At 45.2% G+C, this 22,907-nt stretch overlaps 1 protein-coding gene across 2 annotated transcripts in view; it reads right to left on the bottom strand.

Annotated features, from left to right (window-relative positions):
• The window catches only part of LOC148038315 (uncharacterized), a 35,489-nt gene extending 14,586 nt beyond the window's left edge, over nucleotides 1–20,903 (bottom strand). For both annotated transcript variants that reach the window (XM_087670520.1, XM_087670530.1), the window contains exon 1: nucleotides 20,426–20,903. In XM_087670520.1, coding sequence (XP_087526646.1) covers nucleotides 20,426–20,787 — 362 coding nt within the window. In that variant the 5' untranslated portion in view covers nucleotides 20,788–20,903. The remainder of the gene's footprint in view (nucleotides 1–20,425) is intronic.
• Nucleotides 20,904–22,907: the final 2,004 nt, after the last annotated feature.

The following is a 22,907-nucleotide window of genomic DNA, read 5'->3' as shown; positions in this document are numbered from 1 at the left end:
GATACAGCAATCGTGGGATACACTGACTCTGATTATGCAAGACATACATACTGTAGGAAGTCCGCTTCTAGCTGTGTGTTCACTTTCGCTGGAGGTATTTCATGGATGTCCAAGGTGTAGAAATGCACAGCCCTCTCCACTACAGAGGCCGAGTATGTTGCAGCCACAGAGCCTTGCAAGAAGGCCATCTGGTTAGGGCATTTGGTTGCTCACCTTGGTATGACAAATGCTATCCCTACACTGCATTTGAATTCTCTAAGTGCCATCCAGTTAGCCAAGAATCCGGTCTTTCATGCAAAGAAGAAACACATTGAGGTGAGGTATCACTTCATTCATAAGGTCGTTAAGGATAGGACTATTGATCTTGTCAAGATCCCGACTAACCAAAATCCTGCAGACTTGCTCACGAAAAGTCTCTCAGTGGAGCGTTTTGCCTTCCTTAGGAAGATGATGGGCGTAGGATGAGATGATGTCTTTCCTCATCCTCTTGAACCTATGTACACTTGTACTTTTTTTTCCCCCCTCCTCACTGAGTTAGATTCGCCTCTAAGTAGGAGATTGTTGGGGAGTAAAGGCGCCTCTGCCTAGCCGCCCGTGTATTACTACGCTTACAGTACCCGCGCCTGCACACTATAGGCGACGGGCATCCATCACTGTCACTTCATTCTTTATTCTTTCAGTTACATTTGAGTAAAGGAAAGGCCGGTCACACATTGTGACTGTTGGAGTTTCCACATTTAGAGTCTCTCTCTCTCTCTCTCTCTCTCTCTCTCTCTCTCTCTCTCTTGCTCTTGCTCCTTTCACCATAGCTCTTGCTCCCAATCATGCTTCCACTTCACGGCTCACCTCCCTTCAACTATTATGGCTCATACTCACCATTTAATTCTTCAAAGGAAAAGTATGACTTGATTCTCATGCATTGAGTCCAACAAGCCTTTGAAGCTAAATATGCCTCTTCCCCTTTAGATGCTACACATAAATCTAAAGACATTGCAAGATCCTTGAAGTCTCCATTAGGGATGAACCTCCAATTGGACAAATAAACACCAAATATATTTTGTTCTTCCAACCTCATCCATCTACTCCAATCCAATGTCCATAGGACCACAAGTTTCTATCTTTGTCTCTTCTTCTTATGCTCCTATATCTATACAAGATTCTAGTATTACTATATTTTGGTAGTGATATGTGTGAATACACTTAGGTCTGCTCAGCCACTGTGACATTAAGGTAAATCTAGGGGAACACGCACGAGGATGACCGTCCGGGCTCTTAGGCGCCCGAACGGGATTAAGGGGAGCCTAGAGAGTAAGAGAGTCCAAGAATAGTAGGACTCACCTAAAGTGGACGGCTGGCAGAGGAAACGGGGAGAGAGGTGCCAGCACTTATCTAGGCGAGGTTGGGAGGAGAAATAAATCACTCGTGCTCACAGATTAGGACTGTCTTTCTTCTGTTTTCGTTGTCATCTTCTGAATCATCTGTCATTGGTATCAGAGCCGACAGGTTTAGTCGTGTGGATTTGTGGAGTTCTTCAACGATGGGTCTCATGGTTCGTTTCAGTCGACGGGTCGCGGTTCGTTTTAGTTGACGGGTTTCAGTCGCCCGCCAGGATGCCAATCGCAGTAGGCTCGCCCGCCATTCTTTAATCGTCGAAGACCCTTTTGAAGAAGTTACATGTGGTGTGCCACGTCACGTAAGTGACATTTTGTGAAACGACTAGCGTGAGGCGAAAAGGGGATTCGTCTCTGGTCAACGCCTGCAGAACGACCCAGCGTGAGACGAAAAGGACTCCGTTTCTGGTCAACGAAAGGTGCAATGTCCAAGGCGTCAGCTGTGAGGCGAAATATGAAGAAGCTGTGCGGCGAAACATAAAGACGACTGTTGTAGTCGTGAGGATAAGTACCAGCATTTGAATCGCCACCGACGAACTGAAATCAGCCAGATTTGTCACATATATAAAAGACATATTGGTGGTCCAAGTGACTGGTCTAGTCCGGGAAAATAAGGATTGTTCCTCACTCTTCGGGCTTACTAATAAATCCAGCAGCAGCTGCCTTGCCATTAAAACCAGGGAAGTACTTTATTTTGTATGCAAATTTCTTATCTTTGCTTTCCAATTCCAGTGTATTAATGGCAGAAAAAGGGAAAGAGAGAGTAATGGAAGGTTCTAGTTCTGGGGACCACCCTATGGTAGATCCCCAGGAACCAGACATGCAAGAAGAACAATGGGAAGAATTTTTTGCTACACGAGAGCAATTTGATGATCTTACTGCTCGTGTGCAAGCTCAGGGGGTTCAGATGGAATTTTTAACCCAAACACTCACTGAAATAAAATCTCAATTAACTTTATTGTTAGAAAGAGATAAAAATAAGATAGAAACCTCGGATGTCCCATCTTCATCGAAAGATTTAGATGTGACTATGCGAGATCCTAAGGAACCCCACCATAAATTGAGGGATAATCCAGTTCTGAAGGATATGAAACCACCTGAATTTCAAGGGGAGGAAAAAGATAGGAATAAAGATACAATCTTTAATTTCCTCCAAAAATGGGAAGATTTACATAAACTTAAAAATACCCCACCACATCTCCAAGCACTAGAGGCTAGTTTAACTTTGGGACCCAAAGCATATAAGTGGCGGCGAACTTTAAAGGAGGCAAATAAAATACCTGAAACTTGGGCTCAATTTGAATCCGTCTTTTTGAAAGAATTCCTTCCTGAAAATGAAATGGAAAGAAATTGGAAAGATTGGGATTATGTCAGACAAAAGGGAAGACCCCTGCTGACATATCTGGAGGAATATCATGAGATAATCCTCAAATTGGAAGGAATAGATGAATTCCAAAAAACAAGAGGATTCATTAGGGGACTAGACAAAGCCTATAAAAAGGAAGTAAAAATGAGTTCACCTAAGACGCTGGAAGAGGCAATTAAATTTGCATCAATTCATGAAGATAGTATGCGTCCAGGTACACTCACTAGTCTCACTGATACGGAGCCCAAGTCTAAGGAATTGGAAACCTCAAAATTTGTGGGCAAATTTAAAAGGAAAATGCCATTCTTTAAGGGTAAAAAACAACCTTTTGAAAAGAAACCATATGTGAGGCCAAAGTTAAGTCCTGATGACTTTGATAAGGCCAAAAAAGAAAAGTTGTGTTTCAATTGCCTATGCCCTAACCATGCTGCTTGGAATTGCCCTCAAAAGAAAAAGGGGGAAGATAAAGGAAAGGATAAGGACAAGGGCAAGGGAAAAGAAAAACAAATCCATGTAGTGCAGATCTTAGAATTAAAGGGGCATGAAAAGTACAAATCTTTAGAGCTCTTGCACATGGATGTACAACATGAGTGTTGTATGTCAACTTCTATGTGGCAGCCTACTTTTGGGCCACATGATTTACTTAGAGTACATGGATTGATAGCTGGAAAGAGGGTTAGAGTCATGATTGATGACTCTGCCACACATAATTTTATAAATTATGCACTTGTCAAAAAATTGAAACTTCCCCAACAAAAGAGTGGCCATCAATATGTTGTTCGTATGATGCAAGGCCAAGACAATAAAATATGGGATACAATGGTATCCAATTTGGAAATTGAGATTCAAGGATATAAAGATAAACTTGATTTCCAAATTATGAACATGGAAAGAGCTGATATTGCTCTAGGGAGGGAGTGGCTATGGGGATTGGAACCATCCTTAAAACGTAGTTATCACCATAATACACTGGAATTTGAAAGGGATGGTAAGACTTTTGTCATTCAAGGTGAACATGAAATATCTGATAATCCTTTGCTGTGTTCTACTGAAGTTCAGAAGCTGATAAAGAAGGAAGTTTGTGAGGTATATATGTTATGGTCTCTTTCTGTACAGAACACTTTTACTTTCTGTAATATAAAGCAACAATTTTCTTATGTTTGTGAGTTGAATGTTAATAATGAATTAAGTAGTTTGTTAGAGATGTGTTTCCTTCAGATTTACCAAGTGGCTTTCCACCAGATAGGGGTGATATAAATTACCCAATTGACATAAATAGGGATACACACCCTATTTCTAAACCACCGTATAGGTTAAGTGAAACACAGCACCAAGAAGTAGAAAGACAAATTAAGGATTACCTTGATAAAGGGTTTATTCAACCCAGTAATTCACCTTGGGCTTCACCAATTTTATTGGTAAAGAAAAAAGATGGTTCTATGCAACTTTATGTTGACTATAGAGCACTTAATAAAATAACGGTGAAGAATAAATTTCCTATGCCCAGAATGGAAGATCTTTTTGATCAATTGCAAGGGGCAAAATTCTTCACAAAGATAGATTTAAGATCAGGTTATCACCAAGTAAGAATTAAGGCACAAGATGTTCCTAAGACAGCATTTCGTACTAGATACGGGCATTATGATTTTTTGGTGATGCCTTTTGGCCTCACTAATGCACCAGCTACCTTTATGAAGCTGATGAATAGTGTTTTACGGCCCTATCTAGGACATTTTGTAGTAGTCTTTTTGGATGATATCTTGACCTTTAGTAAATCAAGAGAAGAACATTTGGAACACTTACAATTAGTATTCCAACTGTTAAGAACACATTCCCTTTATGCGAAGAAAACTAAATGTGAATTCTTTGCACAAGAGGTCAAATATCTGGGGCATATTATCTCGAAAGAGGGAATCAACATGGATCCAGAAAAAGTAAGGGCAATTATTGAATGGCCACCTCCAAGGAACCTGGAAGAGCTGCAGATCTTCCTAGGTTTATCTGGATTTTATCGTAGATTCATTCGAGATTATGCCAAAATAGCTGTTCCAATGACTGACCAACTTAAAGGGAAAGGAAAAAGTTTTAATTGGGGAACAGACCAAAATGAAAGTTTTCAAAAACTTAAGGTAGCTATCGCTACAGCTCCAGTATTATTAATAGTGGATCCCAATAAACCATTTGTGGTTGAAGCTGATGCCAGTGATAAGGCAATAGGCGCGGTCTTATTACAAGAAGGTCGACTAGTTGCTTTTGAAAGCAAGAAATTAGACCGTGCAAAACAGAATTATTATGTTTATGAGAGGGAGCTGTATGCAATAGTACATGCAATGAAGAAATGGAGGCACTATCTATATGGTGCCAAACTTTTGATTTTATCAGATCATGAAAGCATTAAGTAGCTTAATGATCAACCGGATTTATACGGGCGTAAAGCCAGATGGGCCGAACTCCTTCAAGAGTTCGACTATGAGATAAGATATAGAAAAAGAAAGTATAACATAGTAGCTGATGCACTCAGCAGAATGCCCATCATTAATTAATTGAGTTTTACTCAGTTCACTTCCAACTTGCTTGAATCTTTAAAAGGGAAATGCCAGGTTGATCCGGCATATTCCAATATATGGGAAGCAATAAAAAATGGTGATCCAAATGAAAGTGCTTCTACTAAGGAAGGAATATCTGAGGATGTTCAACAAGGAAATGGAGCATCAGGGGTTGCTCAAACTCGATTCAAGTGGAAGAATTTTACCATTGATAATGGTTATTTACTCTACAAGGGTAGGGTATGTGTCCCGAAAGATACAGAAATAAGGCGTCAGATACTCTTTGAGTGTCATGATACCCCTAGCGCGGGACATCCAGGAGTTAATAAGACTTATAGTCTTATTAAAAGGCAGTTCTATTGGCCTGGAATGAATAAGGACGTCCTTGACTATGTGGTCAAATGTAATAAATGCCAGGTTAATAAAGCTGAAAGATTAAAAATGGGAGGACTTCTCCATCCACTAGAAATTCCTTCGGGAAAATGGGAGAGTATCTCCATGGACTTTATTGTTGCTTTACCTAGAACACAGAGGGGGCACGACTCTGTGTGGGTGATTGTGGATAGGTTAACCAAAATGGCTAGGTTCATTCCAACTTTAACTGATGTTAAAACACCAGAATTGGCTAGATTGTTCGTAGAGAACATATACCGATTATATGGCCTTCTGGCAAATATAGTTTCTAATCGGGATAGAAAATTTGATAGCCAATTTTGGCGTGCGGTATTTAGGAAATTGGATACTAAACTTAGCATGAGTACGGCGGATCATCCGCAAACTGATGGGTAAACTGAAAGGGTTAACCAAATTCTTGAAGATATGCTTAGAGCATATGTAAGTAAAAGGCAAACTAATTGGGAAGAATATTTACCGATAGCAGAGTTTGCATATAACAGTGCCAAGCATTCTTCCACTGGATATAGTCCATTTATGTTAATGTATGGGTTTCAGCCCAGAGCTCCTTTTGCAATAGGACTGCATAAAGAAAAGGTTCAGGCAGCTAAAGACTTTTTGGAGGATATGAATAGTATGTTAAAATTTGCTCAAGAAAATATTAAAAAGGCTCAAAATCGAGCTAGAGCATATGCAGATCCAAACATCTCCTTTGAAGAAGGAGAAGTGGTCTATCTTAAGGTGCCTGAACAAACTAAAGCTATGAAAAAGGGACAATATCCAAAGCTTTCACCAAGGTATTGTGGTCCTTTCATAATACTTAAAAAGGTGGGAGAATTGGCTTACAAGCTCCAACTACCTGCTGGTAGTAAAATACATCCAGTTTTTCATGTAAGTAAATTAAGGAAGAAGCTGGGTGATTTGGATAATTTAATCTTAAATGATGACATTGAGGAGCTATTCAATGACCAATCTAATCCACATGAACCAGAAAGAATATTAAATGTTCGTAATAGACGAACGAGGAATACTATTTATCAAGAATGTTTGGTTAAGTGGAAAGATTGTTTAGAAGAAAGCTCAACATGGGAGCGAGTAAGTACTTTAAAGAAAAGGTTTCCCGATTTACAGTTAGACCTTCCAAGTATCGTTTTCGAGGACGAAACCGATTCTTAAGGGGAAGGAAATGTGACATGAATGTGACATTAAAAGTGATATTTCATGTAACGTTAAGGTCACAAATATTGAATGTGACATTAAAGTGACATTTAATGTGACATTAAGGTAAATCTAGGGGAACACGCACGAGGATGACCGTCCGGGCTCTTGGGCGCCCGAACAAGGTTCAGGGGAGCCTAGAGAGTAAGAGAGTCCAAGAATAGTAGGACTCACCTAAAGTGGACGGCTGGCAGAGGAAACGGGGAGAGAGGTGCCAGCACTTATCTAGGCGAGGTTAGGAGGAGAAACGAATCACTCGTGCTCACAGATTAGGACTATCTTTCTTCTGTTTTCGTCGTCATCTTCTGAATCATCTGTCAGCCACCTTTTTCCTCAACCTTGTACCTGTGCCTATCCAAATATAGGGCATATTTAGTCGTGTAAATCTTCTCTATTTAAACCTTTCAATACACTTTGAGTTGCACTCTCTCAAGCTTCTTCTCAAGTTGTATACATGATACATATCACAATCAAACCTATCATACTAAGGGTTATCACACAATATACAACGACAAACATATCCTTCCCAAGGAGGCTTAGAAACTATAGCCCACCTCTTTTCGTCCAACTTCGCAACCTTCAAATGTAGATCACGCATCCCCTTTACTAACTTATCTATGATTCCTCTTTCAACTCTTCACTTATAGCCTTCGTAAAGAAAACCCAATCTGGATTCTTCACATACAATTCAGTAATGCCTGCTTTTAACTCATATACATTGCGCCGAACAAAGTAAGCTCCATGCAAGTTGTGTAATCCCAAAGAATTCCATTTTCACTATACATAGATGAAAGTAAGCCGAAACATTACGATCATTAAATAGTTTCAACTCATTTTCCACCATCTACAAAGCCTTAACCACTACAAATTCCAATTTTGCAAAAGCTTACATCCATCATTGCTATTATAGTTGTTGCTACTGTGATTGTAAGTACATATTAAAAGTCTAAATCAACTGCTTCATCTCACCCACCTATTCCTCCAAAAGAACCTAAACCTGATGCATCACCTATCTTATACCCTTCTGGCAACCTTAACATTGGGTTCACCCAATGTCAAGGGATATTAAGTCAAAGGCCTTAACCGCGCGGGTTAAACCCATCTTGTACCCTTCCGACGGCCTTAACGTCGAGTTCACCAAATGTCTGGGGATATTGAGTCAAAGGCCTTAACCATGGGGGTTAAACCCATCTTGTACCCTTCCGACAGCCTTAACACCGGATTCACCAAATGTCACGGGATATTAAGTCAAAGGCCTTAACCATGAGGGTTTAAGATAAAAGCATGCAAAGAGTGGGATCACAAAAGAATAAGAAAAGAGAAATTTGAACAAATTTGAGAATAAAAAACTCTGATTGAAGCTATCACAAAGCCCCTTGATTCATATATTGCACACAAGTCCAATAAATGCACTCAATGTACAAGCACAATACCTCATGTTGGGACTATTTCCCAAAACCTCTAAGAAAAAAACTCAGAGATAACCCTGCAATAGGACAAATCTCTATTGTACATAGGATTTATACAATCACATAAGCTTTAAATCTCATATCCAAACCAAAAAAGCCTATATAAGCGAAGAAACCTATGAAATCCCTATACGGGCCTTAATACATGAGGTCAGCCTGTTTTACTATTATTTACAGCAGCAAAGAATAACCTCTATGCTGTCCGAAAACTACCCTAGTGTGGGCTCTTCATATACTTGAAGCATCCACTTATTGTAGACAAGCATATGCATCAAGTGTTGAACCCTGAGATCAAAGATTCATGCTGAAAATTCAAGACAGAAATAGTCAGTCTGAGTACCTTATTTTACCCTGTTTCTTGCAGCTCATGAGAGCCACAAGACCCCTTCTTGAATGCCCAAACCAATACCTTGAAGGTCGTGGAGTATTCAGCCCCCCTCTCCCCAAAAGCTTCCACTTGCATGAGTCTCTGTCCCTCTTCTTCTCCACATTTTTTGCAGTCCTTCTAGGACAATTTGCACCTACCTGTTCACGCTTTCTTGCTGCCCCTATTCTCCCCACTTTCTCCTTTTCCATAAAGTCCCGTAAGTCCCCACTTATTCCCCTACACAAGGTCACATGCATTCAAACTCTTGATCACTAATTTACTTAACTTTCCCTTCTCCTCTTGAGTCCAACCTCATTAACTGTGACTAAACCACTGAATCAAGACTCTAGTGTGTCAACATCTCCTACAACCTATCCTGTCACGTCATATGTGCAGACCTCTGAATGCATGAAGTTACAGGTTCTCATCTACCTTCATAGCATGGGCATAAAATCATATGACACCATCTTGCTTAGAGGTCACATCCCTTCAAGTTAGACTTACCACCGTTAATAAGCATTGCAGGCCCCCTCCATGATAGTTGCTTTCTCCTCACCACCGTTTTCCCCACTATTGCTAAGCAAGAAAATGCCCCCTAAATCAGCACTGCTTGGATTGTGGAGCACCTCATTCTCGAAGTCTAGTGGCATCCCAAAAGGATAACACATGTAGAGTAACACCTAATAATCATCCAAAGCCTTTGTTTTGTGAAGAAGACCTTTAAATTCCCATGCATACACATCTCAGGTCTTTTTTCCCATGTCAAGCTCAAACAATTTACGAAAATTTGCAATCGAATCATCAATTACAAACCACTTCAGAAAAATGGGTTCAAAATCTACCATGTTTCTGGCTTGGGCCAGCCCCATCCACCAAGCATATACCTTCCCTTGTAATATAATATGTATCCATCTGATATGTTGAGCGTCATCGAGCTGATACAAATCAAAATAAGCCATCCACTTGGACAACCATGAATCAATTTTAGTCTCATCACATTCCTTCTTCTCCCCTTTAAAGGGATTAGGTTGGAATTGAAGAGGTAACATCCTCACGGTAACGGGCACATGGAAAATGGGGAGTGCACATCTCGACTTGCTATTGCATGTCTTTAGTTTGAGCTTGGAGAATCACCGCTAGCAATGGATCTCCATTAGATTTCATGGAAGAACCTTTGGAACGCCGCTCGTGCATGTGTTCGGGTTCCAAAGATGCCCAATAAGCATCCTCCATGTGTTGAGGTTCGACAGCAGCGGATGTATCAAAAGGAGACACGCCGTGAAAACTCACGGTGCCAATAGGAGAAAGGAGCATAGAGAGAGAGAAGGTTTAGAGAGAGAGAGAGAGATGTGAGAGTTCAAACATGAAAGAGTATGAGAGAGAAGAGATATAGTCATTAAGTGTCGGAAGAAGAAAGCACTGCAGAGATAATCTGCATTTATTGCATACTGCACCTCCCTTTTTTTTTGGGCCAGAAACAGGAGGCAGCTTGACAGGCCAACTTCACATTAATTTACCAAAGACGTCTAAAAACTTTAAAATTGTGGATCAAAGATAAATTATCCAGCCATTGAAGATTTGGCATCTCCCCCAAGCTATTCATGAGCACCACATGTGCCATACGAGCATCAAACACATCAACTACCTGCTTGCATGTGCCACACAAGGATCAATTGAATCTTGCCATGACCCTTTCTGTGCCATCATGTTTAAATAGGGACAAAGACAAATACCCCCCGCCAAAACAATCAAGGGCCCTAACCTGGTCTGAGGAGCTGAGCCTATCCAGGCTGTGGTAACTCTATGCACAGCCTGGACAGGCTCGGCTCCACAGACCAGCCACTGCCCATGCGCAATCTCTCACGCTTCCATCTTCTGAAACACCCACTTCTCTCTCTTTCCACAACTGCTTTACTGCAATCTCCCTCCACAATTATAGTCTCTCTCTCTATTACTGCTTTGTGTATCAAATAACTAAAAATTAATAACAAAGGTAATGTTAATTAACAATAACATTTAATACAATCATCAATGTGAAATGTTAATCTAACGACTAACATTAAATGTGAAATTGACATTAAATTTAATTATCACGTTAAAATTAAATGCCACTACGACAACAAAATTATTGATGCCTACACATGCCACAAGAGTTCGGCTACCAATGATGGTCTGGCATAGCGTTGGAGTAACAACTCCCCAAACTCCAATCACTAGAACTGCCGAAACCCTTGCGCACAAGCATCACCTCAACACAAAAAACCAAGCATGAGTATCAACCAAGAAACATACATTGCCGTAAAAGCCACCGGCAATACGGGCCCCCTGAGCACGCCCCTCCCACTAGTAGTGCCCCACACCACCCTAAACAAGATTGAAGCATACATGTCAAGCATACACCATTAAGGAACCATGAACAAAAGTGGTTTCGTGCATGTCATTGCACCTCACACCAGATTGCATGTTGACACTCTGATACGTGAAACGCTCCCATATGATCCAACCTGCACACTAGACATGACACAAGCCATATCCACAAATATAAGGGACTAGACATCACATTGACCTCCCAGCCATAAGAGTCAAACGAGCTCACCCCCTAGCAAGGGAGCTAGCACTTCAAGTCACACCCACATCCCAAGGGTTAGCATTCTATACCACCAACCCACACCTCTCATTGTTTGGATGCACCAACCAAATAGGTCGCACAATAATAATCACAATAGGGCTTTGAATCCCATAAATAGGACTCAATTGCGTTAACTCCAAAGTGCCCTTAGTGCATTCGCACTAAATCTCTTCATGACAATCATGACCGATGCTAATAGCGCCCATCTAGATGTCCAATGATATAATAGATTTGCCACTTGGGATTTAGCTACAACAAATGCCATGCAAGGCTAGAGGAAGACATTCTGGGGCAGTTTGTTGCATGCGACAATAGTTCTGAGGGTTTGGACAGCCTAGGCAGCAGGCAATCTAATTAGGAGCACATTATGGAGCAAGCCCCCTATCTTTTGGCCTCTTTTTGGGTAGACAACAACTATTACTCTCTATTCTCCAGCTGCAGTAGCTGAATTCTCTCTCTACTATTACTTTTCTCTCTCTTCCATGCCAGCTGAAGCACGTACTATGGCTCTGAAGTGTTTCTGCAGTGAAGCTGCTAATTACGCACTTACAAACAGTAAGAATTAGGGTCTGTATGGCTGTCTTTTTTTTTGCAAGTAAAATGTGGCTGATTATATTACTCAAAATAACTGATTACAACCGAGTATGCATGCTCAACAGACAAGCTGGAGCTGATTAAAGTCACAAATACATCATATATACAAGCCTCTCAAGGCGGTCTGGGAGGGATGGGGGGAAAAAGCATAGTTACCTGGAACGGGGAACGGGAACGGGAGCGGGACCCCCTGGAACAGGGGGAACGTCTAAGGTGGGGGAACGGGAACGGGGGGGGAACGGCACATATCTTAAGTGCCCCAAATATGCCCTGCATGATCAAGTTGCCCCAAAGAACGTCCCTCTAATTGCCCCAATACCCCTCAATGCTCCAAATTGACCCAAATGTCCCAAAATTGACTCGATTACCCCCACAGCTCCAAATTGCTCATGAATTGCCCCAATTATTCTAGTTTCCCTTGAAATTAGACAATATAAATGAATAATTACCTTGGAATTGAGAATAGGCTGAAATTTGATTGTGATTTGCAAGAGTTCATAATGCATCAAATTTGAGCTTTGCATGGACTCCTAATTGGCTTGTGGGTTGTCTTGACACTTTGAATATTCAAAAGAGAGAGAGAGAGAGAGAGAGAGAGAGAGAGAGAGAGAGAGAGATTAGTGTGTGCACATTAGGCAATGGAGATAGGTGAACATGTAGTAGAAGGAGTGTGATATAAGCAAAAAGAAAAAACGTGGAAAAATGTAAATTTTTGGTCAACAGGCCTGGAATGGCTGTTCCAAACAGGGAAAAGCAGGGGGAACGGCAGGGAACGGTAGGGAACGGCCCAGGGAACGGCAGGGAACGTTCCCTGGCCGTTTCACCTCCTCCAAGGATCTGGAACGCGTTAAACCATTCCTATAGGCCGGAACGGCCGTTCCCTGTTTCTATGGGAAAAAGCCATGGAGGCGGGGTGTCGCCATCTGGGGCTGCCTGCCTGCATCATGAAGAACAGGTCTTGGCCGCCCCAAGTGCGCATGAAATAACATCGGAGCTCCTGACAAGCCCTGGACTCGCCTTGCACCTGATCCCATCGGCCTCGAAGGGAGTGGATGATGGAGGTCCAGAGCTCTGCTAAGGTCGCCTGTACTGAAAGTCTCTCTCTGCCGAGCCACCTGACATCGCGCCTTCCAGATATGCCAACCAGTAAGACTCCCTATGATCTCCCATACCTCACAGCGGTCTGCTGTGGGCTCCAGTACCTGGCGGATGGGTAAAGCCTCTAAACCGAGCACTACACACGACCCTACCTCAATAATGAATATCGTATCCTACATCCTGGCCTTATACAGAAGGTGACGGGCCTGGCTGACCGCTTGCCAACAAAAAGCACCCCAAGAGATACATCCAAGGCTGTGCTATGCGGTGAAGGATGCGGCATACTCCTCTCCACACGAGCTATGCCGCCTCACACGACCAAAGGCAGTGCTTTGGGGTCTCCACAGACTGTTGTGTGCAGCACTTACAAACTCCCTCCTTCTGCATCTGGGCAAGCCAGCTTCCCACCGCCAAGCCTCCATGTGCCACCAGCCATAAAAAATACGATACCCTCCTCGGCCTCCAGCTGTCCCATAGGCGGCGCCAGAAGGTCCATCGGAACGGCTCCGTGATGCCGTGCTCCGCCCAGTGCCTGCTACATGACGGCGCCCAATCCATATCCTCCTGCATCAATACGTGTCTACCAATCCTGGCAGTGTACTCCATGAACCTCGGTGGCTTCTTGGTGACCACAGTGGCCGGCCAAAGCCACTCTCTCGGATCCCACTCCAACTCATCAAGTGGCCTTCCTTCCCAGATCCAAAGGTGCCACTCCCTGAGCTCCTGCCAAAAGACCAAAGGGTCCAGCCGCCATGTCTTCCCCTGAAGGCCAATCACCCGGATCCTCTTCCATGAAAGGATAGCTATCCCCTCATCCTACTGCCCTCTGTCGAGAGCTAGACGTCCCCCCTTCTGCACGGTGAAAAAGGTCCCAGGTGGAGCACCACCCACTCTTCCTGCCACCTGTAGGGTGATGCCTGCTGGTGAAAACCTTGCGGCCCATACCTCCCCGGGCTCTATCGGCTCTCGTATCGAAGGAACAAGTCATTCTTGAGGTATTGCTGCGTCTATCTCCCTTCTCCTCATCTCCACTCCTCGTTGGCAGCCTGATACTTGTTGCAGCATCTCCTTGTCCACCATCCTGTACACCTCCCGCCATGTCCTGATGGTAGGAGCCATGCCAGCCTGCCAACCAACCCACTGGATGTGGGGGCGCTCGCCAATCTGTGCCCCTTTCCGGTCCCTGACCTGGGGGTTCCAGATCACCGGCTGACGCTCTATCTCCTCCTGACAGCCTGGGGGGCTCTGGATTAGGGCCTTACGGAGGCCCTGCCACATGCGGAGCAAGCTGCGTAGGAAGGGTGATCTAGGGGGGGTGATCTAGGCTGATGTGAAGATCCAACTCAAGGACGGCCTCCACTCACCGCCAAGCCTCGGTCTACAGTCCTTAAGGCCCTCCTGCAATAGGACCTTCCAGGTCTACCCTCCCGATGTAAGGCCGCAAACAACTAGCTTGCCCAAGAGGGCCATACTCTGATACTCTGGGTCTATGATCCCAAGCCCTCCCTCTGACCAATGTCGTATAATGGTCACCCACGCCACCTTGGCCCTGGAATCCCTGGAGCCGTCTGACCTGGACCAAAGGAAATTCTGCACTAGGCGACGAAGCTGCATTACGTAGGATGAGGAGAAGCACCAACACGAGGCGATGTACCAGTCCGTCGCTAGGAGGACCTAGTTAACCACCAAGGCTCGGCCAGCTAGTGAGAGGCGAGCTATGCTCCAGTAGGTCAGCTTCCTCCGAATAGAATCGAGGACTAGAAGAAACTATTGGGCGGGAGTGATGTCGAGTCCCACCTGGAACCCTAGGTACCGGACGGTCTGCCCTCTGCTCACCCATCTAAATCCCAAGTGGACGCCCCACTCCGTGCTAGAGTCCGGGTCTGTGAGGAAACCAATCGACTTTCGCCAATTAATTTTTACTCTCGCTGCAAAACAAAACACCTCAAGAGCCAACCTCACTCTCTCCAGCATCAACTCGTCGTCCTCTATGTAGAGTGTTATATCATCTACATACTCTGAGTCTAACAACTCAATCTCCTCTCTCACTAGAAGTCACAGGCCACGTAATCCGCTCACATGTGACCTGAGGAAGTGAGACATCGCCTCTGCAAAGAGAAGGAACAGGTACGAGGCCAGGGGGCAGCCCTGTCGGACCAATCTCTCCAGCCGAAACTCCTCCCCTCGCCTACCACCTATGAGAACCCTGCTGGTGGCTGATCTGTAAAGTGCGGAGACCCCGCAAATCCAAGCCTGGGAGAAACCCAACCTCACCATGGTGCCCTCTAGGAAATCCCTGTCCACCCTGTCATAAGCTTTCTCAAAATCCAAGAGTAATACGGCCAGTCTTTGCCCACTGTATTGGGCCCACACTGTCACCTCAAAGAAGGTGAATACATTGTCTAGGATGCTCCTATCCTGGACAAAGCCTGTTTGTGTGTCATGGATGATGTCTGGAAGCATGGGGCGTAGTCGCCTACCGATCATCTTTGCCAGCGCCTTATAGGCCACTGACGATAAGGTGATCAGTCTCTACTCGAAAAGCTCCAACCGGTCTCCCCCTTTGGAGAGAAGAATGATAAGGCCTGCCGAAAGATTCCCTGGCATTTGTCCTGAAGTGAAAATCTCATGAAAGGCCATCAGTAGGGGGGTCTTTCACCACTTCCCAGAAGGTAGTGAAGAAAGCCTTAGAGAGGCCATCCTCTCCCGGGCATTTCTGCCCGTCCTGTGTATGGAAAGCCTCCTCTAGTTCCTTCTCTGTGAAGAGGGCTAGGAGGGAGCGTCCCATCTCCTCTGTGACGAGGGACGGGATGTTATCCCAGACCTGCTGTCTACATCGCTGTCCTCGAGCTGAGCCTCTCTCCTGCTGAAAGAGGCGTCTGTAGTAGTCGGTGGCAATCTCCATCACCTTGTCTGGGCTACAACGGGTCCTCCCATACTGATCTCGGAGGCTGCGTATCTGCTCTCCTCAGGTGCGAGGCTGGTGCACCTGGAAAAACTCCCTGCACATCGTGTCCCCCTTCTGCGCCCAGAAAGCTGTTGAGGTGCGGAAAGAGAACTCTAAGCGCCTGTCCTCTAGGCCAGCAATGGCTACTCGCGCACGCACCTCCTATGCGTGGAGAGTGGGATCCCCTGGTGCCTCCTGTAATAATCTTTGCATGGCTGCAAGGTCCCGCCGAAGTGCTCTCTTCTCCTCCTAGCCCTGCTGCCTGGCCTGTATGGCTGCCTCTTGGCAGATTCTACTCGACTCAGCTAGGATCTCTGCAACCTCCTCTGCGATCTGGTCCCTCCTATCCCATTCTCTGGTCCAAATCTACTCTATCTATCTTGTCACCTCCTCCCTCCTATAGATCGAGTCAGGGATCCGACAAGATCATGTATCTAAGGCAGATGCTGGGGGATCTAGTGTCAGGAGAACCGCGCAATGATCGGATAACGTGGTGCCCGCCAACTACCCAATCTGGCCTCCCCGAGAGCCTCCCCACTCTCCCACATAAAACCTGTCCAACCGCTCCAGTAGGACTCCACCTAGCCGCCTGTATCCCCAAGAGAAGTCCAGCGACCTCTCCCTCCTATGAAAGGCAGGGTCTCTCCAGGCATCGCGTGCTCCTACTGCCAGTAGAAAGACCTCCCATGCCTCCTGCTCCTCCCCGGCCATGACCCGGTAGTTTCTCCCTCTACCCTCTGCTGGTCCTCCAAAGCCTCCACATTGTTGAAGTCTCCTCCAATAATCCAGGAGTCCACCTCTAGGAGTCCATCCGCGATCTCTACCCAGAACCTGCTACGTGCCCTAACCTCCGTAGGGGCATAGACATTAAGGACTCCAAGGCACGAGTCCCCAATATCCAATCCGATCCATGAAACCCTCCCTACCGCTATCGTCACGTGGTCTTGTACACAAGCGTAAGATTCGGACCAATAGAGGTGCATACGCCTCCATTCCTGCCGTGGGCACCTATGGCATGCTCCCAATAAGTGTGCGAGCTGCCTAGTACCTTCCCTACCCGTTGGGCCTGGGTGGGGGTGAGCTTGTGCTCCTGTAGAAGTAAGATGTCGATCCGTCCGACAAGGGTAGGTTACAGCTTCTGCCGAACAATCAACTTCTTGGAACCACGTGCCCCACTGTAGTGGAGGCTATTCAAGCTCATGGGGAAACCTGTGACTGACCGAACAGGCATCTGTTCGGTGTGGAGGCTGCTGATGAAGAGGAGAAGCTATGAGGCATGCAAGGACGCTTTGCCGCCGGTCTGGACGGCGAACTCCAATCCCCCATGTTGGCCCTACCCTCGAAGCTCTCCACTATGGAGGGGCTCGAAAGATAATGCTCAAGTGAGGAACCTCGGCACCACCCCACCAGTTAATATCCATCATGCAACCAGGCCACTGCTGTGCAAACAATGCTAGTCCTTCTCTCATCCACTAGCAGGTGTGGTCTGCCACCTAACTCTTCAACTCTTCCTCTATCTATGTTGTCGTCCACTCCTCTGAGTGAGAGGACTGAAGAAAAAAGGTGTGGTTTGGTCCATCTGGTGGCGCTAGTAGATGGACCTTGCCCCTCCTTGACTTAAGAACCACGAAGATCCCCACCTCTAGAGGTAGTGGGAACTCTCGGCGCTCCGCAACTCTTAAGTAGGACCATGGGCCACTGCGGAAGAACTCTTGTGGTAACAGGTGTGCCTGTCTCGAAAAAGCGTAACAGGCGACAGGGGTGAATGAGCTGGTGGCTGTATGGGAGGGAGAAGACTGCTGGTGCGAGGAGGATGTAGGCATGTGTGGCTCATCACCTCCTGTGGGAGGAGGGGGGGTGGGTCTGGGGGGGATCTCCTGAACCAGGTGCGGATCAGGGGGGTGCTCGGTAGGGGGGGTGGTGGGGGGAGGATGATCGAGGGATGGTGGGATGGACGGAAGTAAATGGCGGATGTGGGGGGGACTGGTGGCCCTGGAAATGGGGGGCCGTGAGAGGTGGGTGTGGGGGGCTGTGGGAACTCAGGAGAGGTAGTCTGTGGCGCGGGTGATGGATGTGGGGGGCTACGGTCCTACCGAGTGGGGTGGGCACGGGGGGACTATGGAGTGCTCTGTTGAGGGGGTGTCACTCGCCTACCTACTCCCTGCTGCCGAGGCTGGGTCTGAGACACTGGCTGTGCCCCCCCTGTCGTCTCTCTCTCTGCCGTCTCTAGACCCGCGTGAAGCCATCAGCGTCCACCTGCGGGCCTGTCGGCGGAGCCACCTTGGCTCCAAAACGCGTGCAAACTGCTGCCTAATGCCCAAAGTCGTGGTAGTGCAAACACTGCCCTGGCTACCCCATCACAATGACCTGCTGCCTAAAGGAGTGCCCACCCGCCTCAATCTCTAGGAACTATGGGATATTCTTGATCTCTTTCACTGCCACCCGTACCTTTGGGACTCCTGTCACTACATCCGCGAAGGATGCGGGAAGGATAGTGCCGAAGAGCCGTCCAAAGTCTTCCACCAACTAGCGATACTCTATCGCTAGGCCGAGGAAAAGAAGGGTGACCGGGTGCCGAAGAAACCTGTTGTGGAGTGCAAATGCCTCCACAGTAAAGCTATTGTACCAAGGGACCATGTATATGACCCCCTTCGTGGATGCATATGGTGAACTGGCAAGCAACTCGCAAGTTGCGTCTGCCGAACTGAACCTGACCATGAAAATCCCTTGGCCCATTCGGACTACCTCCACGATCTGCGTTGTGCCGATGCGCAGCGTGGAGTGAAGCCAGTCCCGAAGCTGGGCCCTTACTGGGAATGTCCTACTACCTGACCACAAATCGTTGTTTCCTTTAGCTCCAGCTCCTTAGCTCGGACGGCTAAGAGCTGCTCCTCAGAGAGAATACGCAAGGTGTTTGACTGGGGGACACTCTCTGAGTGCGCCGGCGTCTGACCAAAGGTTTCCATTGCGCAACCCTTCTGAGAAAACTACCAATCGCGTCGCAGTGCTACCTGAGGGGGAAGAGTTGCTGCAGGAGAGAGAGCAATTGGGGGGGGGGGGCGGGGGGGGGGGGGGGGGCGGGGGGGGGGGGGGGGGAGTGTTTTGGAACGGCGGGTCGCAAACGAAGACTGGGTGGCCGAGTCTGTTGGAGCGGTGGAATGGCCGGTCGTGGGCGAAGACTGGGCGGCTGAGTCCGTTGGGTGTGGGGAGAAGGATGGATAGGTGGGGCGGGCTGTCACGAGCCGTCGGGGCGGGCTATCACGAGCCGATGGGGGGAAAATTGTCATAGCGGGCGCTGGTGATGGTGGGACCAATCTGTTGGGGGGGGGGGGGGGGGGTGGGGCCACAGCTTGTGACGTGACGGGCGTGAGCTGCAAGTAATCTTGTTAATATGTGATAGCTTCATCTGTATCGCTGTCTTGGAATGCATGCATATGAAATTCAGACATGCATGTAGGATTGACGTTGTAAATAATAGAATTAACAACAGATTTGAAAAAAATGTTCGTCTACAGCAAGGGTTGATTGATGCATCAGATGATTACTAAATTTGGCTCCCCGTGCATTCAAAATCAAGGGGCAATTTGAGGATTAATGCTGCCGATTCCTGCAGACAGCATAGGATCCAAAATTTTCAGGGATTGTGCCTTAATTTTTGGGATTTGGGGAAATTCCAGTTGGAGGAACTTGTTGGGATTTCGAGTTCTCGGACCAGTCCTCAGTTTCTTAGAGCTTCAGCCTCTCCCAATCGTAATCCACAGACTTTAGGAATAAAAGAAATACCACAAGGGGTGCTAGGGTTTCAGCCCATTCATCATTGTTGGATTATCCCATTTGTTTGGTAGAATGCTGAAATTTAATGCAGTTACTTGTAAATCAAGTTTTTGCAAGGAATGCTGGTTTCATGGTTCCACTGCTCAACTCCCTTAAGTAGGTTCGCCTGAGGCACCTGAGCAAGCCACAATTACAAGCAATTTGCTGAAATTATTCTGAACTGTCAAAATTCAGCAATTATGTCTTCAAGTAGTGAAGAATCTCGTTACAGTGATGCCTTGCTGTCTGAAGAATTTGATTACCATGAAAATAATGCATTGCCCAATCGTGGAATAGAGTCTTAATGTGATCAGCAGCCAGCCAAGTCTCAAAACCTGTTCAGCCAATAAAGAAGCATGTACTGGCAGATCAAGCGCACAAAAAAAGAAAAAAGTAAGCTCCTCTCAATTGCTACCCACATCAGTTCCATTTGAGCCAAGGTCTGTTTTCCTGTCATTTTACACCATCATATTACCATTTCCTGGTTGAATACACATCACACACATGCTTTACATACACAAGGAGATATACTTCCCTAGCAAAAAGAAATTGCCTGTCAGAGTATACAAAACCCAAGTACGTCTGAGTGACTACCTGCCATGGCTGGATCGATGGAAATGCCTCTTCTTAGGCACAGTTGGAACAGCATGCCGGCCATCATAGCTGGGGATTTCCCGGAGCTGCAGGCCTCGGAATTCGAATTGCTGCTCGTCGGAGATGGCGCCTGAGCCGGCAGAATGCGAGATAGGGGCCGCACGCTGCAGGAGAAGATGATTGATGAGAGAGGCCTTGCCAACGCCTGATCTTCCAACCACGCAAACGGAGAAGGTACTACTGGAACTGGTCTGAGTATAAGGGGGCAAGGAGGAGAGGAGCTCCTGAGCTCGGACCCTGTACTTGGCCTGCCAGTCCGCGTTGAGGCGGACAGCGTGAGCTGCTTCTCTGGTGGTCACCATGGCTAGTTATGAGTGACCATGCAGAAGAAGACGACGATGATGAAGAAGAAGCAGAAGACGACTGGCCACAGGGTTGCAGGCACGGTTGTCAACAAGGAATATGTATTTTGGTTGTTGCTATTATCGGACCATATACGGGATAACTTTATAAGACGAGCGAACAAAGCTAAAAAGTCAATATGACTTTTTCAACATTTTTTTTAGATTAAACACAAGCGAACAAAGTAAAAGTCAATATGACTTTTTCAACAATTTTTTAAGATTAAACCTAATAAAGTTTCTTGAAAACTTCCATATGTTGATTGGAGACAAGCCAAGTTGCCCTCAACAATCCATGTTTTTTCTTTTTCTCTCCTCTTTTCTCTCTCTCTCTTTCTAATTTTTTATCATCTCTTTCTCTCTCTCACAATTCCCTATATCTAATTTTCTCTCTGCTTTCTATTTTAATTTATTTTCTCTTCTCTCCTAGTTTTTTTTTCTCTCTCTCAAATTTTCTTATATATCTCTCTCTTTCTCTCCCCCTCCCTCCTCTCTTTAACTTCCCTCTCCCTCTTTTCTTTTTTCTTTTTTTTCCTTTTTCTCTCTATCGCTTTATTTTCTCTTTAAATTTTTTTATTTTCTCTATCACTCTTTTAAATTTTATCTTTCCTCTCTCTATTATTCTTATTCTCTCTCCGTTCATATTTTCTTCTTCTTTTCTCTCTCTTTTAAATTTTATATTTTCTCAATATTCCCTCTCTTTCTCTCTCTCTCTCTCTCAAAGTATATAAATTTTATATTTCCTTAATCTATAATTCCCTCTCTTTATGTTCATATTCTCTCTCTTTTTCTTCTCTCTCTTTTCTTCCTCTCTCAAAAAATATTTAAATCTAAAAAATATATTTCTCTTTTCTCTTTTTTCCCATCTCTCTCCCTCTTTTCCTCTTTCTCTCTCTCCTCTCTTTTCCTTATCTCTCCCTCTCCTCTTTTTTTCTTCTTCTTCTCTCTCTCTCTCTCTCTTTTCATTCTCTATTTATTTTTGTATTTTCTCTCATTTTTTTTAATTTCTCTCTCTCTCTCTCTCTCTCTCTCTCTCTCTCTCTCTCTCTCATATTTTATTTTCTCTCTATAATTCTCTTTCTCTTTGTTCCCCCCTCTCTCCTCTTCTTTCGTTTTTCCTCCCTTTGTATCTTTATCTTGGTTTTTTACTCTCTCTCTCTCTCTCTCTCTCTCTCTCTCTCTCTCTCTCTCTCATGAGAGATGCTAATACTAGTTGTATTGGTTATGGTCTCATAGGCCACTCTAGCCTTTTAGAGACTTTAAAATCTCTCTCTCTCTCTCTCTCTCTCTCTCTCTCTCTCTCTCATTTTTCTTTGTCTCTGTTTCAAGTTATTTTCTCTTGCTCTCTTTTCTCTCTATATATTTTTTCTATCCCCCCCCCTCTCTCTCTCTCTCTCTCAAAAAAGGTTTAATTTTTAAAATACTATTATCTTTCCTCTTCCCCCCTCTCTCTCCCCCTTTTTCTCTTCTTCTTCTCTCTCTCTCTCTCCATTTTCTCTTTAATTTTTTTCTCTCTCTCTCTTAAATTTTATTTTTCCTCTATAATTCTCTCTTTGTGTTTATATTATGTCTTCTCCTCCTCTCTCTCTCTCTCTCTCTCTCTCTCTCTCTCTCTCTCTCTCTCTCTCTCTCTCTCTCTCTCTCTCTCTCTCTCTCTCCTTTTTTACTCGTTCTCTGTCACACTCTCTCTTCTCATTTTTCTTTTCCTCTCTTTCTCGTTCAAGTTTTTTTCTCGCTTTCTTTTCTTCCCATATATTTTTTATTTTCTCTCTCTCTATTTTTTTCTTTCCTCTTTTTCCCTTTCTCTCTCCCTATTTTCTCTCTCTCAAATTATATATTTCACTCTCTCTCTAAGTCAAAAACTATGTCAAAAGAGGTTTAATTTAAAAAAGATTGTTCTCTTTCCTCTTTTTCCACTCTCTCCCTCTTTTCCTCTTTCTTCTTCTTCTTCTTCTCTTTTCCCTCTCTCTCCTTTTCTTCTCTCCTCGATCTTTTTCTTCTTCTCTCTCTCTCTCTCTCTCTCTCTCTCTCTCTCTCTCTCTCTTTCTTTTTTTCCTTCTCTTTTAAAATTTATCATTCCT

The sequence above is a fragment of the Lygodium microphyllum genome, chromosome 3 (genome assembly GCF_053477565.2).
Source record: "Lygodium microphyllum isolate KBCC chromosome 3, Lygodium_microphyllum_v1.1.10, whole genome shotgun sequence".
NCBI classification, from domain to species: domain Eukaryota; kingdom Viridiplantae; phylum Streptophyta; class Polypodiopsida; order Schizaeales; family Lygodiaceae; genus Lygodium; species Lygodium microphyllum.
The sequence above is the reverse complement of the archived record's forward strand: the minus strand, read 5'-3'. Positions and strand labels throughout refer to the sequence as shown.